Consider the following 19,165-nt stretch of genomic DNA (forward strand, 5'->3'; position numbering starts at 1 on the left):
AGTTCCCGCTGGCCTGGTTTTCAGTCTGATAGTGCCTCAATTTTAAACCTTGTTTTCAAATTTGTCCATGGTCTCATATATTGCCCTCAGTAGGAGTGCAGCAGATTCACCAGAATGTTAGAACTTCAACGGTTAAATTTTGAGGAGAGCTAACATAAACATGTTTGAATTTCATGGGACATAAAGGATTAAGGGGTGACAAGATTGAAGCTTTTAGGATTTTGAGTGAATTTGATAGGATAGGTAGAAGAAAACATTCTCTATTAGTTGGTGGGTGGGCGTCTAAAAATAGGGACAGATCATCTTGGAGGGAAGTTAGGGGATTTCCACAAAAGAGGGCGATAGAAGTGCGGAACTCTCTCTCACACAAAAAAACACCAGATGCTAACTCAGTTACTCAGCATTGATCTCAATTTGTCTAGGGTGGAAAAGGCAATACGATTACCCACAGCTTTTGGCTTCTGCCACATGGCACAATCCCAGCCCAACCTTCTTCAGTCCTCGGCCAAAGGGACATGGCGCTGTTGCGTCCAAAAGCAGGAGTGGTGAACAACATCATAAATTTGCCCAGCATTCTCTCACAATTGGCAGCAGAGCTCAATGGATGGCGATAAGCCTTCCCTTCCCTTACCCAAGGGGCACAGTGGTTAGCACTGCTGTCTCACAGCACCAAGGACGTAGGTTCAATTCCTGCCTCAGGTCATTGTCTGTGTGGAGTTCTCCCCATATCTGCATGGGTTTCCTTCGTGTGCTGCTGTTTCCTGCCACTGTCCAAAGATGCACAGGTTAGGTTGATGGGCCATGCAAAATTGACCCTCGTGTCAGGGGATTAGCAGGGTAGATATGTGGGGTTATAGGAATAGGGCCTGGGTGGGATTGTGGTCAGTGCAGACTGAATGGACCAAATAGAATCGCTGCAGTACAGAAGGAGTTCAGGGAACTGTGGTGCTGTTGTGCAGGTCAACTCGGCACATCCCAGGAACACCAGACACAGCCATGTGGCCTATCATGCTTATTCTGACTCCTTAAGAGAGGGGTCATGCTTAGTCTCACATCACTCTCTCTACCTTGTGTCCAAAATCCTGTTAAGTTCTTGAAATCACTAACTCTTAAAATTATTTATGGGATTAGTTCCATCACACTTAAAAAAACATCATTGGCAAGTGGACCGGGAGGATTAATACGGAAAGATAGTACACTAAGTGGTACGATTTTGAAACAATGGATGAGCTGGAAAACCTGAGTATTCACATACACAATATCTTCAAGGTGGAATAAGAAATTGATCAGATGATTAAAACAGCAAATGAGTTATTTGTGTTCATAAACAAGCAGAGAATATAAAAGCAAACAGATCATGCTTGAACTTAATAAATCACTATGAGCCTCAGCTGAATACTGTGGACAATTCTGAGCACTGCATTTTAAGAAACAAAATGCCTTGAACAAAGCTACAGAGATTGTTACCAGGATGGCCACTACAAAGAGCAGTTTGATAAGTTAGGACTGGTTAGGATCAAGTTAAGAAGTGACCATTAGAAATAAAGAATCATTTGCCCTATTCGGAGGGCCAATGACCATAGCTTTATGACAAAAGATCCAGAGGAAAGAGGAGAATTACTTCCCGCTCAATTTGGAATAAATCTGTGGCCTCTGCCTGGCTCCAGCAAAGTTTCACCCAATTGCAAATCATATTACAAAGACCTGTTATCAAAGAATCATAGAATAACTACAATGCAGGAGGTGGCCTTTCGGCCCATCATCAAGTCTGCACCGACCACACAATCCAACCCAGGCTCTATCCCCTCGACACCACACAATTACCCTGCCAGTTCCCCTGTGGGGCAACTTACCATGGCCAATCAACCCAACTCGTTGGTTATCTGCTAAATTATTGTGTTAAAATTCATTCGTGGGATGTGGTTGCCACTGGTTGGGTCAGCATTTACCATCCACCCCTTGAACTTGCTAGGGCATTTCAGAAGACATGTAAGAGTCGACCATACTGCTGTGGATCTGGAATTACATGTAGACCACCAGATTTCCTTCCCTAAAGGCAATTAGTGAACCAGATAACCAGTTTCACGGTCATCATTCAACTTCTTAATTCCAGATCTTTATTGAATTCAAATTTTATTATCTTCCACATTGGGATTCGAACCCAGGTCCCCAGAGCATTATCCTGGGTCTCTGGATTACTAGTTCAGTGGCAAAACCAATACACTACTGGCCTTCCCTTATTGATCAATGAAACCACACTGCAGGATAATCAAAGACAGGAAAATGTTATTTTTTTTCCTCCAAGTTTATTCTTCTTCAGAAGGTCCAAATATGTTTGGGTTTTGACATTTGTAAATAAATTTCAAAATACATCATTAAAAAACACACACTGCCTCACCCTGTCATCAGGTTATAACAAGGGAATTAATGTCCTGCCAATGACCTTTAATAGCTACCAACATGATTAGGTCATTTTTAAACATACAAAAATATTTCACTCTAATCTCTGCATGTAAATTGGTACAAAAATGTCTCCAACTTCAAGTCATTCGCAATATAAACAGTGTGTGAACTACAGGAGAGCTTCCTCCTCATGCGAAGAGAGGGGACTTCAGACCACAACTGAGGTTTTTACATGTGTGGGTTATCCATTAGGATTGAACATATTGGTACTGATACCATACAGGAAGAAAAGTGCATGTTAGCTGATACACCCATTAATGTTAAATTATTAGTGACAAACTTGCACCTCGTTACTCTGATCTATCAAGATTGTCAAATTTGCGCAAGTTGAACAGTGCAATGTTGTTTAGTCAAGTTATAACTGGACAGAATTCCCACACTGTGCGGTTTTCGAGTCTGCTGCAGTGTGGCAATTCTGCTGCACACACATTAAACCTCACCAGAAACAAAACCGTTCCAGTATGAGCAATCATCTGCAACTTGCACTTTTGTAGCAGCATTCAATATAAAACTTTCCAAAACTGTACGGAAAGTCAAAGGGAGTCTGGATTCGAAGCAGAGTGGAGGGGAAAAAGTTAGAAGAGGAAGGCTGCAAAGAAGCCAGAGAGGGTGTCGAAGCACAGAGCATTAGGAAGAACATTGCAAAGAGGCAGCTGGAGCAGGCGGAAGGAGAGCATGATGTAAAGGGGGCCTATCAGAAAACATGCAAGCAGTATCCCGTTGAAGGGGCAGGAAGGAATAAATTCCTTTTGATGTTCAAATGAAGATAAAGGTTTTGAAATCACATTAGGAGAATGGGGAAGCAGTGAAGATTTGGGGCAGCAATGAAGATTTGAAGGACAGGAGAGTTGGGAGACACAGGATGACAGTGGTCGAATTTTGGACAAGTTGTGATGGGTCGAACTTGTGCATCAGCGACCAATTCATTTCAGTGTTTTCAAAGGAAACAAGACCATCCTGACTCACCAGAGACACAAAGGTAATAACAGAAGGTCTGAAGTAAAAGCAGCAAAAATGTTTTGGACTTCACAGCAGCTCAAACTGTTTGCAATCCAGGCCAACACCCTTCATTTCATAGAATCATAGAAACACTACAGCACAGGAGGAGTCCATTCAGTCCATTGAGTCAACATCAACAACAATCCCGCCCAGGCCCTAACCCCATAACCCCACACATGCGCCTCGTCATTCCCGCTAACCAACGTATCCCAGGACACTAAAGGACCATTTAGCATGGCCAATCCACCTAACCTGGACATCTTTGAACTGTGGGAGGAAACTGGAGCACCCGGAAGAAACCCACGTAGACACACAGGGACATGCAAACTTCTCAGACAGTGACTCAAGCTGGGAATCGAACCCAGGTCCCTTGATCCGTGAGGCAGTGGTGCTAACCACTGTGTCACCCTCTTTTGATAAAGGGTCCAACCTAAAGACTCAACCCACTTTCATTTTCAAAGGCCAATTGCCCAACCTATTGTCCATTTCCAGTACGTTCAATTTTACTTCTTGAGTGCTCAAATGGACTACAGTAAGGAATTTACAGGCAATTAGTGAATTGTGACAGCATGGTGTACAACTGTCTACAGCCAACTGGTGAACAGCCACTCAACAAGGAGATTCTTATTGATCTTCCTGACATCCTGGTTCACATTACGCTATTAATTCTATCATCCTTTCTTTTGCTTTTCCATTAGTCAATAGGATACAAACTTAAGCTACACCAATACTCAACACAGTGGTACATTGGTTAGCACTGCTGCCTCTCAGCACTAGGGAGCCAGGTTCAATTCTGGCCTTGGGTGACTGGAGTTTGCTCACTCTGCCCGTGTCAGCGTGGCTTTCCTCCGGTTTTCTTCCACACTAAACTGACCAAATGTCCCAAGATGTGCAAGTTGGATGGATTAGCCATAGTAAACATGTAAGGTTACAGGGGCCTGGGTAAAAGTTTCTGCCAGAACGTTGGTGTAGACTCGATGGGCCAAATGGTCTCTTCTACACTGTAAGGATTCAATGATTCATTGCAGAGGAAAAGAGCACAGGATTCCTTGGGTTGAGGGCATAGAAAAACTTTATATTAAGGCAGGGAATAGAACTTGTGTACCAACACGCAAGTTAGGAAAAACCACTTTACACAAGGGCAAATATTCGGACTCGCTTTCCAAGCAGGGATAACCTAGTGCACGCGTCAACTGAACACTTGATACAAGCGGGAAGTTCCAGGAAACAGGAAGGATCTGTGTCAATGGATTTGTTCTTTGTTTTTCTTAGTACATACGTCACTGCAATATATCCAAATCTACAAGTCAGACTGAGAAAATAGTAAGTTTAAATTGCATTCACAACTTTATCCTGCAAGCAGCTGTTAAAAAAAAGAATCAAAACTATAAACCCAATAAAAACATTAATTGACTGACAATGGAAACTGCAGAGCTACAGGTTCAGACTGGTGATCAAATTATGTTACTAAATTGAATTAAATTTGTGTTTTTAAATACACAGTGGTACACCTGCCAGGAGTCCATCCATTTTCCCAAAGAGAAACGGAAACTAGCAAATTTTAATGATACCCTATTTTTGGATTGGTTGGCATCAATACTTAGCAAGACATTGGCATTTGCACCCTCCCCATCCACCACCACTCACCCTCTCAAAGGTGCCAATTCATTTTGGGGCTAGACTTTACAGGTGCCAGCAGCCAAATTGCAACCTAAGCCAAGAGGAGCAACAGTGCCAACCGTATTCCTATTCTCACACAACATCCGGCACTTGTCCGGAATGGTCACTGGATAACAGTCAAGATCCTGCTTTACCTCCCCCGCCCTCTAACTGCACTGTGGAGGCTAATCTCAGCAGTCCAAATGAAGACCTGTTAACCAGAAGTAAATTAAGAATCAAATTAGTTGCCTTTCTAGTTTGTATAAACACCACCATGAGCAATGCACTTACTAAATCACCCAGAAGAACATTACTCAGATTGGTGCAGACTAGGAAGATCACTAAGAATTGCCATCACGTTTAAATGAATTTCAACTTGCAACCAAAATTGCTTACACAACATTTCATGGAATCTTTTCAGGGTTGCCAGTGGCTCACACTGGAGCAAGTCCACTCTACAAAACAGCCTGGCTAGCTACAGAAATCCAATCACAAAAAGAACAAGAATCAAGCGACGACTTCCATATTGGTGAAGTACAGAGATGGATGGAAGTGAAAATCTTGATTTGGACAGGTTTTTCCAATGGTCACCATACTGGGAGATGGCAATCCCACGAAGTTCCTCTCGGCCATCCTCTGACATAGTTTTGGACTACCGGCCTACACCATTATGTAAATAGTTAAACAGTGCTCAGTAAGTAAACCAAAACAGCTGTCGGTAAACCGGGCAAGATGTTCTGCGATGCTTGAATATACAGCTTTAGCATTACAGCTCTACTCTTCAAATTATAAATATTCAAATACACACGGTGACAAGAATTTTCAGTCACCCCAAGTCATTTATAGATCAGTTACGCTCAAACTGGTGCACTGAGAAAGCACCGACAATCACCGGCTCCAGTCAACAATGCCGATAGTCACCAGCTCCAGTCAGAGAGTTAACACTCACTGCTCCAGTAAACAGCATCAATACATACCCACCTCACCCCTTAATCCAAAGCCTGTTTTCACTAGGCCCTGGAGTGTTTCAGGAGATTTAAGATTGAGGCTACAAAGTGCAGACAATATAATAACTTTTAGCTATATCATGGCAGAAAATCTGCTTCCTTTACATGTATTTCCCCTAAAAAGTCTCACTCTTCATTTAAATATCCTAATTAATATGGCAAACCTCCATCGAAAAACTTCATGTGCAAGAAATTTGAGTCATAAATGTTATTGATTATGCCTTTTTTTGGCGAGGGGAAGAAGTGTAAAGTTCTCCCCATTCTCAGGCTAAAAAACCAGGTCTGTATGAAATTAGCCATCATGATGCTGTTAAATACATATGAGGCTGATGAACACAGATTCACTGTGTTGGTGCTCTGACAGCCACTCCACGTAATGATGGCTATGGAACCAAAGCCTTCAAGGGAACAGTTTAGCCAAGGTACTAACCCAAGGAAGGATCAGAAAACTATAACCAACCTAATCGCTGGATCTAGATGTCAAGAACTTACATCACTAAGTTAATTACCCAGCTCTCCTCTCATCTGCATTATACCGATGCCCCTTAAATTAAAATGTGCAAGAAAAGCCCTGGACAGCAGTCTCCCCTGTTGCAAGTACCTCACTTCCATGACATTGCAGGCAAAAAAATCTTACCCCATTAGATCAAGGCACATAAGCAGCAGCAGCACTAACTAATGACCAATGAAGAGACAAACCCCTTTAAATCAGCCTTTGCATAGCAACAGTTCCATATTGACCTTGTAATCTCAGCTTTGTGGAGGCCAAACTACCAGAACAGAACACAACGAATTGCTTGGCATCATCTTGTCTAACACCATCAAAGTGGGGTGCATCAGCAGCACAGGAATCTTAAACTCCAAGCAGCTGTAAAATATCACAATTTATAAATGGCCAGATTGCAAAGCAAATGTTAGCTATTTTAATCTTTGGCTGTTTGGTGTCCTCTAATTGACTCAAAGTTCCATGCAACGTATATCCATTCCCATTTCACCTAGTTTTTTTTATTCCAATTCAATCCAATCAAGTCCAATTCAGAGTCTCAACAAGTTGAGACATTCCCAATCCAAGCTGACAAGACAGGGGTCTCACCTCCTGTCTTGGACTTGATCTACATGATCCAAGCTGATTGGAGTAAGCATAGCTCCTCCTCCAAGGCTTGATCTCATTTACATCTTAGCCAAAAGGCCAAGATGCTGCTTTTAAAAATTGCTTCAAATGAAGCTGAAAAGTAACCTAATGACTTCAACCAAGAGCAGCATATGGATACTACACTTGATCTTAGCCAAAAGGCTGAGAAGCGAATGTGGTAAACTATTCGGATGCAACAGTGCGGAGTTCTCCAAAATCCTGGCACAGTTCAAAGAAATGTACAGAGCCCTTGCACTTACACTCTGCTCTCTCACATCTATCCAGACAGCCCAAAGTGCTTCCCACCCAACAGCTCTTGGAAAGTCACTGTTATGCAGATGAATGGGGAGCAACTTTACCAAGGCCCACAGATGCAATGAGGTGAATTACTAGTTCGATCTGTTTTGCTGCTAGCTGGGAAAGGACATAAACCAGGACAACAGGAGAACATACTGCTAGGTCCTAGGTCAAACTTGACCTACAGAGAGAACATCAACAATGCCATTACACTCACGTAGCACAAAGTGACTGCCGCACAAGTATCTCATTTTGAATGGACGTTAGCAAAGCAATTCTCCCAGGAAATTTGTATTTAAATAAAGACCCCATCTCTGGTCATACTTCATTGCTCCAGCCCTGTCGTAGTGAGACCCACTCTGGAGGATGCAGTGGGCCAGCAAAAATGACAGGACTGGAAGATCTCAGCCTACGTATGAGCGGAGGCACAGGGCAGGATTTTCCGCAGCTATTTCCAGAAGTGGCGGTGGTTCGTTATTGGCCACAAGTGGGATATTTTGGCCTTACCAACGTCTGCGGCGTTTTGTATGGCTCCCCCATCCCGCCATAGGGAAACCTGCCGAGACTGGGGCAGGAAGGAAGGTTCACCTTCAGCAGGTCTGGAAGATCCCGCCAGCGGGGAGCACTGGAAAATCCAGCCCAGTGTCAGCAGCGGACACATCCCTGCTTACTTCTCTTTTATAAATTCACCCCATCTTATATAATACACAATTTTCAGCAGCAACCCACAGTCACAGGGGTCAAGAGCAGAAACGCCGCTCACTTTTCCCTCCTCAGACCAGAGAGGTAAGACTAATTCTAGCATTGTGAGAGACTTTTCTCAACTGCATGGTTCAGTACCATGGCACATAGATCCTTTTACTTAGAGTCAACAGACAGGTCTAGAACAAAGAAAATTACAGCACAGGAACAGGCCCTTCCAAGCCTGCACCGACCATGCTGCCCGACTTAATTAAAACTCCCTGCTCTTCCAGGGACCATATCTTTCTAGAAAGGGGAGCATTGCGGGTGAAGAAAGAGGGACAGAGAGAGAGAGAGAGAGAGACAGAGAGAGAGAGAGAGAGAGAGAGAGACAGAGAGAGACAGAGAGACAGAGAGAGAGAGAGAGAGAGAGAGAGGATCAAATAAAATGCAAGGTAATTGTGGAAATCCTAGTGGAGATGGTCAGGATTTCAACTGAAATTACCAGTCACTGATGAGGAGAAGCTGATTTCAGGCAAGACGATGGTTGCAATTATAGTCAAATTGCAACACTTCAGGTCACAAATGAAGTCATGATACAAATCATCCATTATTGTACTAGAAATCAGATTTTATTCTTCATTTGATATGCAATTATTAATACTGTTTGATAAAAGCTGAATTGACAGAACTATTCACATTAGGGAGGAGCTTTATAAAAATCTAGGCCTAAACAAAGCCTTGTTCTAGATTTGTGGTTTAGCACCATTGACAGGCTCAGACTTGGGATTGCTTCTCCTGGTCAAACAGCTGGGTGAAAACTTGGCATCATATGGAAGGACGGAGCAGATAAAAAAAAGCTCACCTCCCTTTCAATGGGAAGCAGCCTGGTCACCTTTCGACCCATAAATTAATTCTCATGAGACTGTCTTTTTTTTCCCATAATCAAACATTAAAAGGCAGAACACTTCAAAAGAAAAACTCCCAACTCAGACAACTGAGCGAAGTTTAGCTCAAAAATACCATTTTATAAACAAAAAGATATATTAAAATGCATTGGACGATGCACCATTCCAGCACTGATTTGAACGTGTGTAACATTCACATACATTTCTGTCCACGCAGAAGTAAACAGGTCTTGACTATCCACTGAGCTTATGTCACTTCATGCATACTCAGAAGCCCCTCCTTGGAGTGCAGAATTTACAATGTTCAAAGCTCAGGAGGAGATAGCATGAGCTGTCAACAAGGGTACACCAGAAAAACCTAATGCAAATGTCACCATAGTCTATGTTGGTGGAGATTCCGACTGAGGACAGACCGAACATCCGACGTAAACCTAAAGAAAAAGAAAAATCAATTTAGAGCACAACTGACATTTTCTATCCTTGTTTACTAACTGCACCTTCCACCTCTGGCTAACCCTGCCCATTGTTTTCTCCTTTCTTCATCAGACAAGGCAAACACTTGCTGGGATGCTTTTCCATAGATGACAGCTTTGCTTGTCGTTTGCTATTCTTCTCTTATTTCATGAGAAAGTCTGAATAGGTTCCATGAGGTTATCTGACCACAGTGGAAGAAGGTTACAGTTTGGGTCACTGGTTAACATTCAGCAGCAAGAACCTGTGGGGCAGCACAGTGGTTAGCACTGCTACTTCTTAGCGCCAGAGGCCCAGGTTTGATTCCTGGCTCAAGTCACTGCCTGTGCGGAGACTGCACGAGTTTCCTCCAGATGTTTCAGTTCCTCCCACAGTCTCAAAGATGTGCTGGTTAGGGTGCATTAGCCATGCTAAATTCTCCCTCAGTGTACCTGAATAGGTGCCGGAGTGTGGCAACTAGGGGATTTCCACAGTAACTTCATTGCAGTGTTGTAAGCCTACTTGCGACACTAATAAATAAACTTTAAACCTCAACACAGGAGGTGGATGAATCATTGCAGGAGATCGGTGTTGAGCAGAAACAAGACCATCTGCAAGTTCCCTTCCAAGCCACTCACCATCCTGACTTGGAAATATATCACCATTCCTTCGCAATTGTTGGGTCAAAATCCTGGAATTCTCTTCCTAACAGCATTGTGGATCAACCCACAGCACGTGGATTGCAGCGATTCAAGAAGGCAGCTCATCACCACCTTCAAGGGTAACTAGTGATGGGCAATAAATGCTGATGATGTAGACTAAAACCTGGTGTTGTCAGACTTTTTACAATAAATGCTGGCCAGCCAGTGATGCCCACATCCCATCAATAAATAAAAAAATCCTAAACAATGCTGGAAAGTGGAAAAAAAAACAATACCGGAAAATACTCAGGGTCTTCTGTGGAGAGAGGAACAGTGTTAATGTGAGCTGTTAGCAGATAGTGTATAGTATGTCCACTAAACCACTGGGGCAAGATACACACTTTTGGATAACTCAAGGAAGAACACTGAGGTGGACACACAATATTTCCAATCAGGTAGGGCAAGAATTCATCAGACATGCTCTTTGCAAGCCATACTGGTTAAATAATCCTTAAAAGGCAACATCCATGAAGTTTGACCAGCATGAGAAATTCACATAGCATGCTAAATACAGTAATTCAGTCAACTTACCTTAATGCATCAAGCATAGGTAACAGGTTTAATAAAGCTGTATCCCCAGGATCGCTGAACCAAGATTTTATCGGAATAGCATTATCTGTGTGGGGAGGCAAAAAGCAAACAATTTTAACACAACTTTCCAAGGAACCCACACAACAAAAAGTCATCCAATGTCCCCTCTATCTTTACACTATGGGATCTAAATATTGCTTCTCCTGTTTACATTTATGATCTCCAATCCTACAACCCAAAGTTATTTTAAAATAAGCAATCATCATTTATATCAAGTCTGACATTGCGCTCTTTATAAAACGAAAGAGACATTGTAACTATCCAATTTAAAAAAAACTACAGTTCTGCTGTCAAAGTGCTCTCTGTTTAATCCGGTCCATTACAAGTGAGCAAAGCCTAATTTGTACCACAGAATCCCTACAGCACAGAAAGAGACCATTCAGCCCATTGAATCTGCACTGACTTGCTAGAAGAGCATTCCACCCAGGCCCTTCTCTCCCCCTTATCCCAGTAACCCACACATTTACCACTGCCAATCCACCCGACTTGCACATTCCTGGAGTGTGGGAGGAAACTAGAGCACGCAGACACTAGAAGAACGTGTAAACTCCACACAGGAATTTACCTAAGCTGGGAAACGAACCTGGGTCCTGGCATTGTGAGGCGGCAGTGCTTACCACTGTGCCACCAGTACAAAACAAAGTTGAAGTAAGGTAGAGGTCAACTGCAATCAATGAAGCAGGTTTACTGATCGGCAGATGCCTTGCACGTTTTTGGCTGCACCTCAAAAAGAAATCCAGTGCGAAATATCTGAGTTTAACCAGTTTAATTGTGGACTGGTCTCAAAAAAAATAATTCATAGTCAAGTCACAGACTTCAAAGAACTCCCTTGTCTCCCTTCCCTATCTAGGATATAGGGATTGAGAGGATTAATATCTGTCCTCGCAGATCAATGCCTCCCCCCTTACACTGCAAAAGGATTCCCTTTGCTGTTCAAAAGGAACAGACTGCTCAGAAAATATTGTTTCCATTGAGAGAATAAGATTCAATTAATGGGACTGTTAAATAACCAACTGTGTCATGGTAGACACCAGTGGCCAATTTGTTTCATAAATAATTCATTTTAGGTTTGCTGATGTAAACACACCCTCCATTTATGTTTTAATCCAGACTAAAATCCAAATTAGGGACGACAGATGGTCTGCACCTCAATGCCAGTCTCTTGCCTTTGCTTCATGTCTGTAATTATCTCTATTTTGAAAGTTCTATTTCACCAAGCATTCATATTATTTGTGTTTCGCAAAGGAAGTTCCAAATTCCTACTACACTTCTGGAAAAAGCACCCCCTGTTTTCAATGCTTTAGCTCTCGTTTTAAGATTGTGTCCTGCGCTCTTGATTCTTCCAATAATGGAAACCATTTTTCTCCATTTAACCCATCAAATCCTTGAAATACACCCAATTACTTCACCCCTTCAATCTCCTATATTGTGCTGGAAAAGATCAGCATCTGTTAAAGTTATTTATTAGTCATAAATAGGCTTACGTTAACACTGCAATGAAGTTACTGTGAAAATCCTCTAGTCGCCACACTTTGATACCTGTTCGGATACACTGAGGGAGAATTTAGCACGGCCAATGCACCAAATCAGCACGTCTTTGGATTGTGGGAGGAAACTGAAGCACTGGGGGAAACCCACGGGGAGAACGTGCAGACTCCACACAGACAGTGACCCAAGCCAGGAATTAAACCTAGTCCCTGGTGCTGAGGCAGCAGTGTTAACCATTATGCAGAGAGAAACAGAGGTAAAACTTTGAGTCTGCATGACTTCTCTTCAGCGGAACAGTCAAATGTTAATTCAGTTTCTCTTTCCACAGATGCTGCCAGACAGGCTGGATTTTCCCAGCATTTTCTGCTTTTGTTTCAGATTTCCAGCATCTGGAGCAACACATGGCACAGTGGTTGGCACTGCTGCCTCACAGCACATGGGTTCAATTCCAGCCTTTGATGGCTGTGTGGAGTTTGCATATTCTCATTGTGTTGTGTGGGTTTCCTCCCACAGTCCAAAGATGAAGGTTTAGGCGCACTGACTCTTGGCGTCCCAAAATGCCTAGGTTAGGGGGATCAGCGGGTAAACACACAGGGTTATGAAGATGGGGTGCACCTCGGTTGAGATGCTCTCAGAGTTGGAGAAGACTTGATGGCCTCCTTATGCACCGTCAGGATTCTATAGTTCTATTAATTTAGATCACATGTCAAATTTAGGCAACCTGTTCTCCAGGTATCATTCTGGTGTTGGACCAGAGAATAAACATCTACAATCAACTGTACAGAGTGCAGGCACATTGGCAGAGAGTTAACAATGGCAGCAAAATACATAGCCTTCGAGTATCAAAGAGAAAGGGTGAATGACTACTTGTGTAGCAAGAGTATATTCTTCGTGCTGTCACTGGACAACTGTAGGCAGGAAAAGCACATTAAAACATACATTAGATGTTCAGCAAGACTTCCCCTCCAGTGTTACATGTCCTGTTTCAACCAAAGCTTGTGCATACAGATCATAATTTACTGCTGGGCAATTTTTAAAGTTTAAATAATGCAAAAGAAAAATTACATAACAATGCAGCCATAAATTTCCCATTGAAATATATCATTGTATTTAGCTGAAATGCAACTGATGGAAAGGATGCGAGTGTCCTTGAAGGGGTGCAGAGGAGACTGAACAACCCGGTTCCAAGGATGAGGGATTAGAGTTACAAGGATAAGAAGGGAAAGCTGTGGTCATTCTCCTTGGAGCATAGAAGATCAAGGAGTGATGTAACAGAGATATGCCGGATGAGGAAGTCAAAAAAGCTGTTCCCTGTTAACGGATTGTACAAGAACTGATTTAAGGTTTTGGACCAGAGATGGAGAGAGAGGATGCAAGGAAGATTTCTTTTAAAAAGAAATGCAGCAAATGGTGGTGACCTGGAACTTGCCAGCCAGGAAGGTGGCCATGATGTGGAGATGCCGTCATTTGACTGAGGTGGGCACAGTAAGAAGTTTCACCACGCCAGGTTAAAATCCAACAGGTTTATTTGGAATCATGAGCTTTCGGAGCGCTGCTCCTTCCTCAGGTGAGTGCAGTGACTCACCCAATGAGAGGAGCAGCACTCTGAAAGCTCATGATTCTAAATAAACTTGTTGGATTTTAACCTGGCGTTGAGAAACTTCTTACTACGAGGCTGGTAGAAGTGGAGTTGATCAACAACTTCAAAAGGAAATTGGATGGACAGCTGAGAGAAACAAACTTGCAGGGATACAGAGGGCGAATTGGATTGACTAGCTTGCCTTACAGAAGGCTAGCTAGCATGGACTCAACAGGTCAACTGGTCTTCTTCTATAAGTCTGGATTAGTCACAAAAAGAAAAAAGTTTACTATAACCAAGTTACCAATCATGGAGTATGTTTAAATTTAGGTAAATAGGGGATATGGGGAGTGAATGGGAAAGTAAGTTGAGATGGAACATCGGTCATGATCATATAGAATGGCTGATCAAGCATGAGGAGCCATATGGTGTATTCCTGCTCTTATTTCTTATGTTCTTACCTGGGTGCCCCCTGTATGCACTGGGCGAATTATCTAATATTACAATACTGGAGAGATCACTGTGAATGGCTGCAAGATCTTTTACATAGCTGCCCAATTCAAGTGTACAGTGCTGAGGAAAAAATAAAACAACAGTAAACCACAAAACTGCATTCAGCATAAATTAACAGAGTAAAAATTCACACTCTACTATTCTCCTTTCATCCCCAGCTTTTCCACCCATACCCACCCTCTGGTCCTCTCAGAAGATTTTTGTAGAATCCCTACAGTGCGGAAGGAAACAATTTGGTCCATCGAGTCTGCATTGACAACAATCCCACCCAGACCCTAACTCCGTAACCCCACACATTTACCCCGCTAGTCTTTCTGACACTAAGGGTCAATTTAGTACGACCAATCAACCTAACTTGAACACCTTTAGTATGCGGGAGGAAACCCACACAGACACAGTGAGAACATGCAAACTCCACACAGACACCCAAGGCTGGAATCAAACCTGGGTCCCTGATGCTGAGGGGCAACAGTGCTAACCACTGTGCCACTCATGAAGACATTGAGGACCTTGCTGGGCTAGGGTTTCATTGGCATCATTTCAAGCTCCAGCCAATCAAGCACCATTCACATCAGTACATTGGTAAGCAACACAGAATGGTGATCCTGTCCCAGCAATCAAACGGGCTTCCAGTTCATGGATGGACAAGAGGGTTTAGGTTAATGTGTCCCCACTCTAACCCATGGGATACTTCCTTCAATGGAAATGGCTACACTGCTGTGCCTCCCAGATTCAAATAAAATTTAAACCAGGCAAACCCCAGGTCTGTTAGTTACTGCTTGGTGGACGGAGTGAGGAGTAGTAAGGGAAAGGGATCAGGTAGTATTTTCATTCTCCTCCTTGCAGCCATGACTCCGCAAGAACACACATTTTAACAGCCAGTATTAAATAGGAAATGGACACTTTTCCATACAGATTCAATGGAATTGAATCTATGCCTTTACCTCCACATGCATGGGAATTCATCGTGTATCTTAAAAGCATCTTGTGAACATGGGATTGTTCTGTAGGCAGATTCTAGCAGCAGTGGAACCCTGGGGCTATTATTAAACATGAAGAAGCTACAAAGGCTTTCAGGGAAAATATGTGATACAATAGAAGAAATTCCATCCCTCCATTATCATTGCTCCCTTTGCATTACAGATGGCTTATAAAAGCACAAGCAAGAAGTTTTCTTACAACAATTAATATACATTTTTCATTCTTTCACAAGATATGGCTGTTGTTGACTAAGCCAATATTAACTGCCCACGTCTAATTACCCTCCAGAAGGTGGTGGCGAGCTGTGTTCTTGGACCATTGCAGACCATGTGGTGTAGATACACCCACAGTGATGTCAGGAAGTAAATTCCCAGATTTTGACCAGACAGTGAAGGAATGGCGATTGGCTTGGTGGTGCATCTGCTGCCCTTTTGTCCTTGCAAGTGGTAGAGGTAATGGGTTTCGAAGGTGCCATCGCAGGAGTCTTGGCGAGTTGCTGCAGTGCATCTTGTAAATGGTGCACATTGCTGCTATTGTGTCAGTGGAGGAGGGAGTGAACATTTAAAGTGGCAGAGGGGTGCCAATCAATCGGGCTGCTTTGTCTTGGATGATGTCAAGCTGAGTGTTGTTGGAGCTGCATTCATGTAGATAATATTTTAATCACACTCTTGACCTGTGCATTGTAGATGGCGGACATGCTTTTGGGGGTAAGGTCGTGGTTATCCATTGCAGATTCTCAGCCTCCAAACTACTCTTCTAGCCACAATATTAGACCACTTAATCATGGTCTGTATTACTGTTGTAACATTAGCACCGTACAAGCAAAATCTCAACACTTATTTTAATATGATTTTGTTCCTCTCAATGGATTTATCAAAATAAGAGTTACAATAAACTTTAAAATATATGTATGTATATATAAATAAAAAGAAAGGACAAATGAACCCCAGTTTGTGTAAAAGCAGAATACCCAAGGCTAATGTAAAGAGAGAGCACACACAGGAAGAGAACATGAACAGGACAAGATGAAAGAGAACGAGAGAAAACACGCAAGAGCAGAGAGAAGAGAAATTATATCAAACTTCACTCACGAGACATTGTTTCAGACATCTCATTACATTCTGCGCTGGTTATGGAGCATCTGCTGTTCCGTACCTGTCTGTAGTATCGTCGATTTAATATTTTCTTGTTGTTGTCTAGTTTGTCTGCTACAGCTGCACCATAGATCTCCATACTAGCGGTGAAAATCACTAACTCGTACCACTGGCTGGCCTGGCAAAAGTACACAGCCGCAGCTGCTTATTAATGCACAATTTATTTAGCAGTTTAAATTAAAAAATAAACCCTCATTTACTTATTTAATGGCAACAAATGTTGACAGTGATGTAGATTTAGACCCTGAACCTACTTTGGCATTGCTTCCATCGCTGCTAGCAGCCAAAAACCTTCCACGTCAAAAATCAACTAGCTGATCAAGAAGTGGAAGTGTAACTACGAGGACTATAGGAAAAGCATTGTGATGCACAGCAACTTAGCTGTGCACTACACACCAGATCACTAGTTACAGTCTTCGTGTGTAGCTAGTCACTGCGTTTATACTCTCTGGCTGCAAACTCAACTCAGATTATAATCAAGACCACATCCAATGCTTCTGCTGTCTTGGAAAAGCAGCCAGCATTATCAAGGACCCCACACCCCGGACATACACTCTTCCATCAGGAAAGAGATACGAAAGGCAGATCACATACCGATCAACTCAAAAACAGCTTCTTCCCTGCTGTTATCAGACCTTTGAATGGACCTACTATATATTAAGTTGATCCTTCTCTACACCTTAGCTGACTGTAACACTATATCCTGCATCCTCACCTTTCCTTCTCCCCTATGTACTCTATGAATGGTATGCTTTGTCTGTGTAGCATGCAAGAACCAATACTTTTTGCTGTGACAATAATCAATCAGATCAAATCACAACAACCTGGATTTACACAGCATCAATGCAAAATATCCCAAGGAACATCAAGGAAGCTTCATCAGGCCAGTAAGTTGTAAACATAAGGGCAGATGGAGAGCCCACACTACATCATTTCTGGTTTTGCAACTGTAAAGCTGCAGAACAAAGACGCTGTAAATTACTAATAATCTCACTGCTTGATGGGCCAACCCTCAGCAGTTCACCTCATCACAAAATTGTGCAGAGCCATATTAACCACAAACGACCCAAGTTCAGCAGAGTTTGGACTGAGTTGATCTCAATCAAGAAAGCAGTGGAGTTACCAGAACTGGCCCTGGTGCTGTTAAAGGTAGGAACAGGAGGCATACTTAAATCATTGGATAGCAATTGCAAGCAGGGTCTCAAAGTTTCCCTAAGAGAAACAATACAGCACAAAGACTAAAGTAGTTTCAAACTGGACTCTGATGCCCCCTGCAGACGCACTTGATGAATGACAGATGGATGAAGCACCGCACCCAAAGCTTTGAATCCCATAGAACCAAATCTCTGTACGAGCCTGTACTGTGGACCAGTATCCCAGCATTGCTTAACGTGTCATAGTACCCACAGAATTATCTCCCAGCATGTCAGTTGCTTGGAGTAGAGAGAAAGATTGAACGGCACAGTGGGGGAAGAAAAGGAAGACTTTTCATCTCTCTTCCCTTTGTCAGAAGCAATCTAAGTAAATCCAGGGAACTAAATGAATTTGTGGTCTGTGCACTATGGGTACTGGAGCATTTTTGTTCTAAAGTTGCTTAGTACTGTACTTTAAGATTCATTGCGTTCGTAGCTAACTTACCACTTCTAGAAAGAAGTCCACATGAGGCCTTTTATGTACAAAAAATCTGATCGGATGCCTGTCGACAAGTACCTGAAGAGAGAGAAAATGTTTCCTTGATTAACATTCTAACCATAAAGCACATGATCCCTACAGTGCAGGAGGCCATTTGGTCATTGAGTCTGCACTGATCCTCCGACACAGCATCCATCCCCATGCATACACCCTGCTAACCTAGGCATCTTGGGACACTAAGGGACAGTTTAGCACAGCCAATTCACCCAACCTGCACATCTTTGGAGTGTGAGGGGAAACTGGAGCACCTGGAGGAAGCTCACCCAGACACTGGGGGAACATACAAACCCCATGCAGATAATGACCCAAGGTTGGAATTGAACCCAGGTCCCTGGCGCTTAATGCACCAGTGCTAAGCACTGTGCCTCCCTGCATAGAGCACACAACAAAACATCACTCACCATAAAAGGAGTCCCTGCCCAAGTTTAAAACAAAAAACCTATTCATTTCTATTTTGCAGCACCGTTTATCATGAGGCTGATTAAAAAGGAAGTTCACACAACCTCACAGTTTGATGTGAAAGAAGCTTCTCACCTCAACTGCTCTGACCACTTATAACAGCTCTGTTAACCAACAGCACTGCAATCATTGTGCAGGAGAGAAAGAAATTGCATTTTTAAAAAAATATATAATCACCTCTCTCACGATATCCTGAGCGCTTGCTAATCAATTGACTACTTCTATAATGCTTTCCTTCTATTGCCCAGTTGTGTGGAGCACCCCATGCTTTGTTAAACTTTTATCCATTAAGCCACACCGAAATCATCTCTAGCAATGGCCTCTCTGGCCCATTCCTACATTGTCACTTCAGGAATTCCTCACCCAAGATCTATTCATGGTTCCCTCCTCTTCTACAAATATGTGGCACCT

At 42.7% G+C, this 19,165-nt stretch overlaps 1 protein-coding gene and 1 non-coding gene across 2 annotated transcripts in view; both read right to left on the bottom strand.

Annotated features, from left to right (window-relative positions):
• Nucleotides 1-2,304: 2,304 nt before the first annotated feature.
• Nucleotides 2,305-19,165, bottom strand: part of LOC145360076 (CTD nuclear envelope phosphatase 1-like) — a 31,615-nt gene continuing 14,754 nt past the window's right edge. Inside the window, exons 4-8 of the mRNA XM_080215016.1 lie at nucleotides 18,242-18,313; nucleotides 16,605-16,721; nucleotides 14,417-14,528; nucleotides 10,829-10,913; nucleotides 2,305-9,577 (exon numbers count right to left, since the gene is read on the bottom strand). Of these exons, the coding sequence (XP_080071142.1) occupies nucleotides 9,517-9,577; nucleotides 10,829-10,913; nucleotides 14,417-14,528; nucleotides 16,605-16,721; nucleotides 18,242-18,313 (447 nt within the window). The 3' untranslated portion in view covers nucleotides 2,305-9,516. The remainder of the gene's footprint in view (nucleotides 9,578-10,828; nucleotides 10,914-14,416; nucleotides 14,529-16,604; nucleotides 16,722-18,241; nucleotides 18,314-19,165) is intronic.
• On the bottom strand, nucleotides 7,236-7,434 carry LOC145360341 (U2 spliceosomal RNA). The gene has a single exon (XR_013889703.1). It is a non-coding gene; the product is annotated as a U2 spliceosomal RNA (small nuclear RNA).

This window comes from Carcharhinus amblyrhynchos, chromosome 30 (assembly GCF_965287045.1).
Source record: "Carcharhinus amblyrhynchos chromosome 30, sCarAmb.v2.hapA, whole genome shotgun sequence".
Classification (NCBI taxonomy): domain Eukaryota; kingdom Metazoa; phylum Chordata; class Chondrichthyes; order Carcharhiniformes; family Carcharhinidae; genus Carcharhinus; species Carcharhinus amblyrhynchos.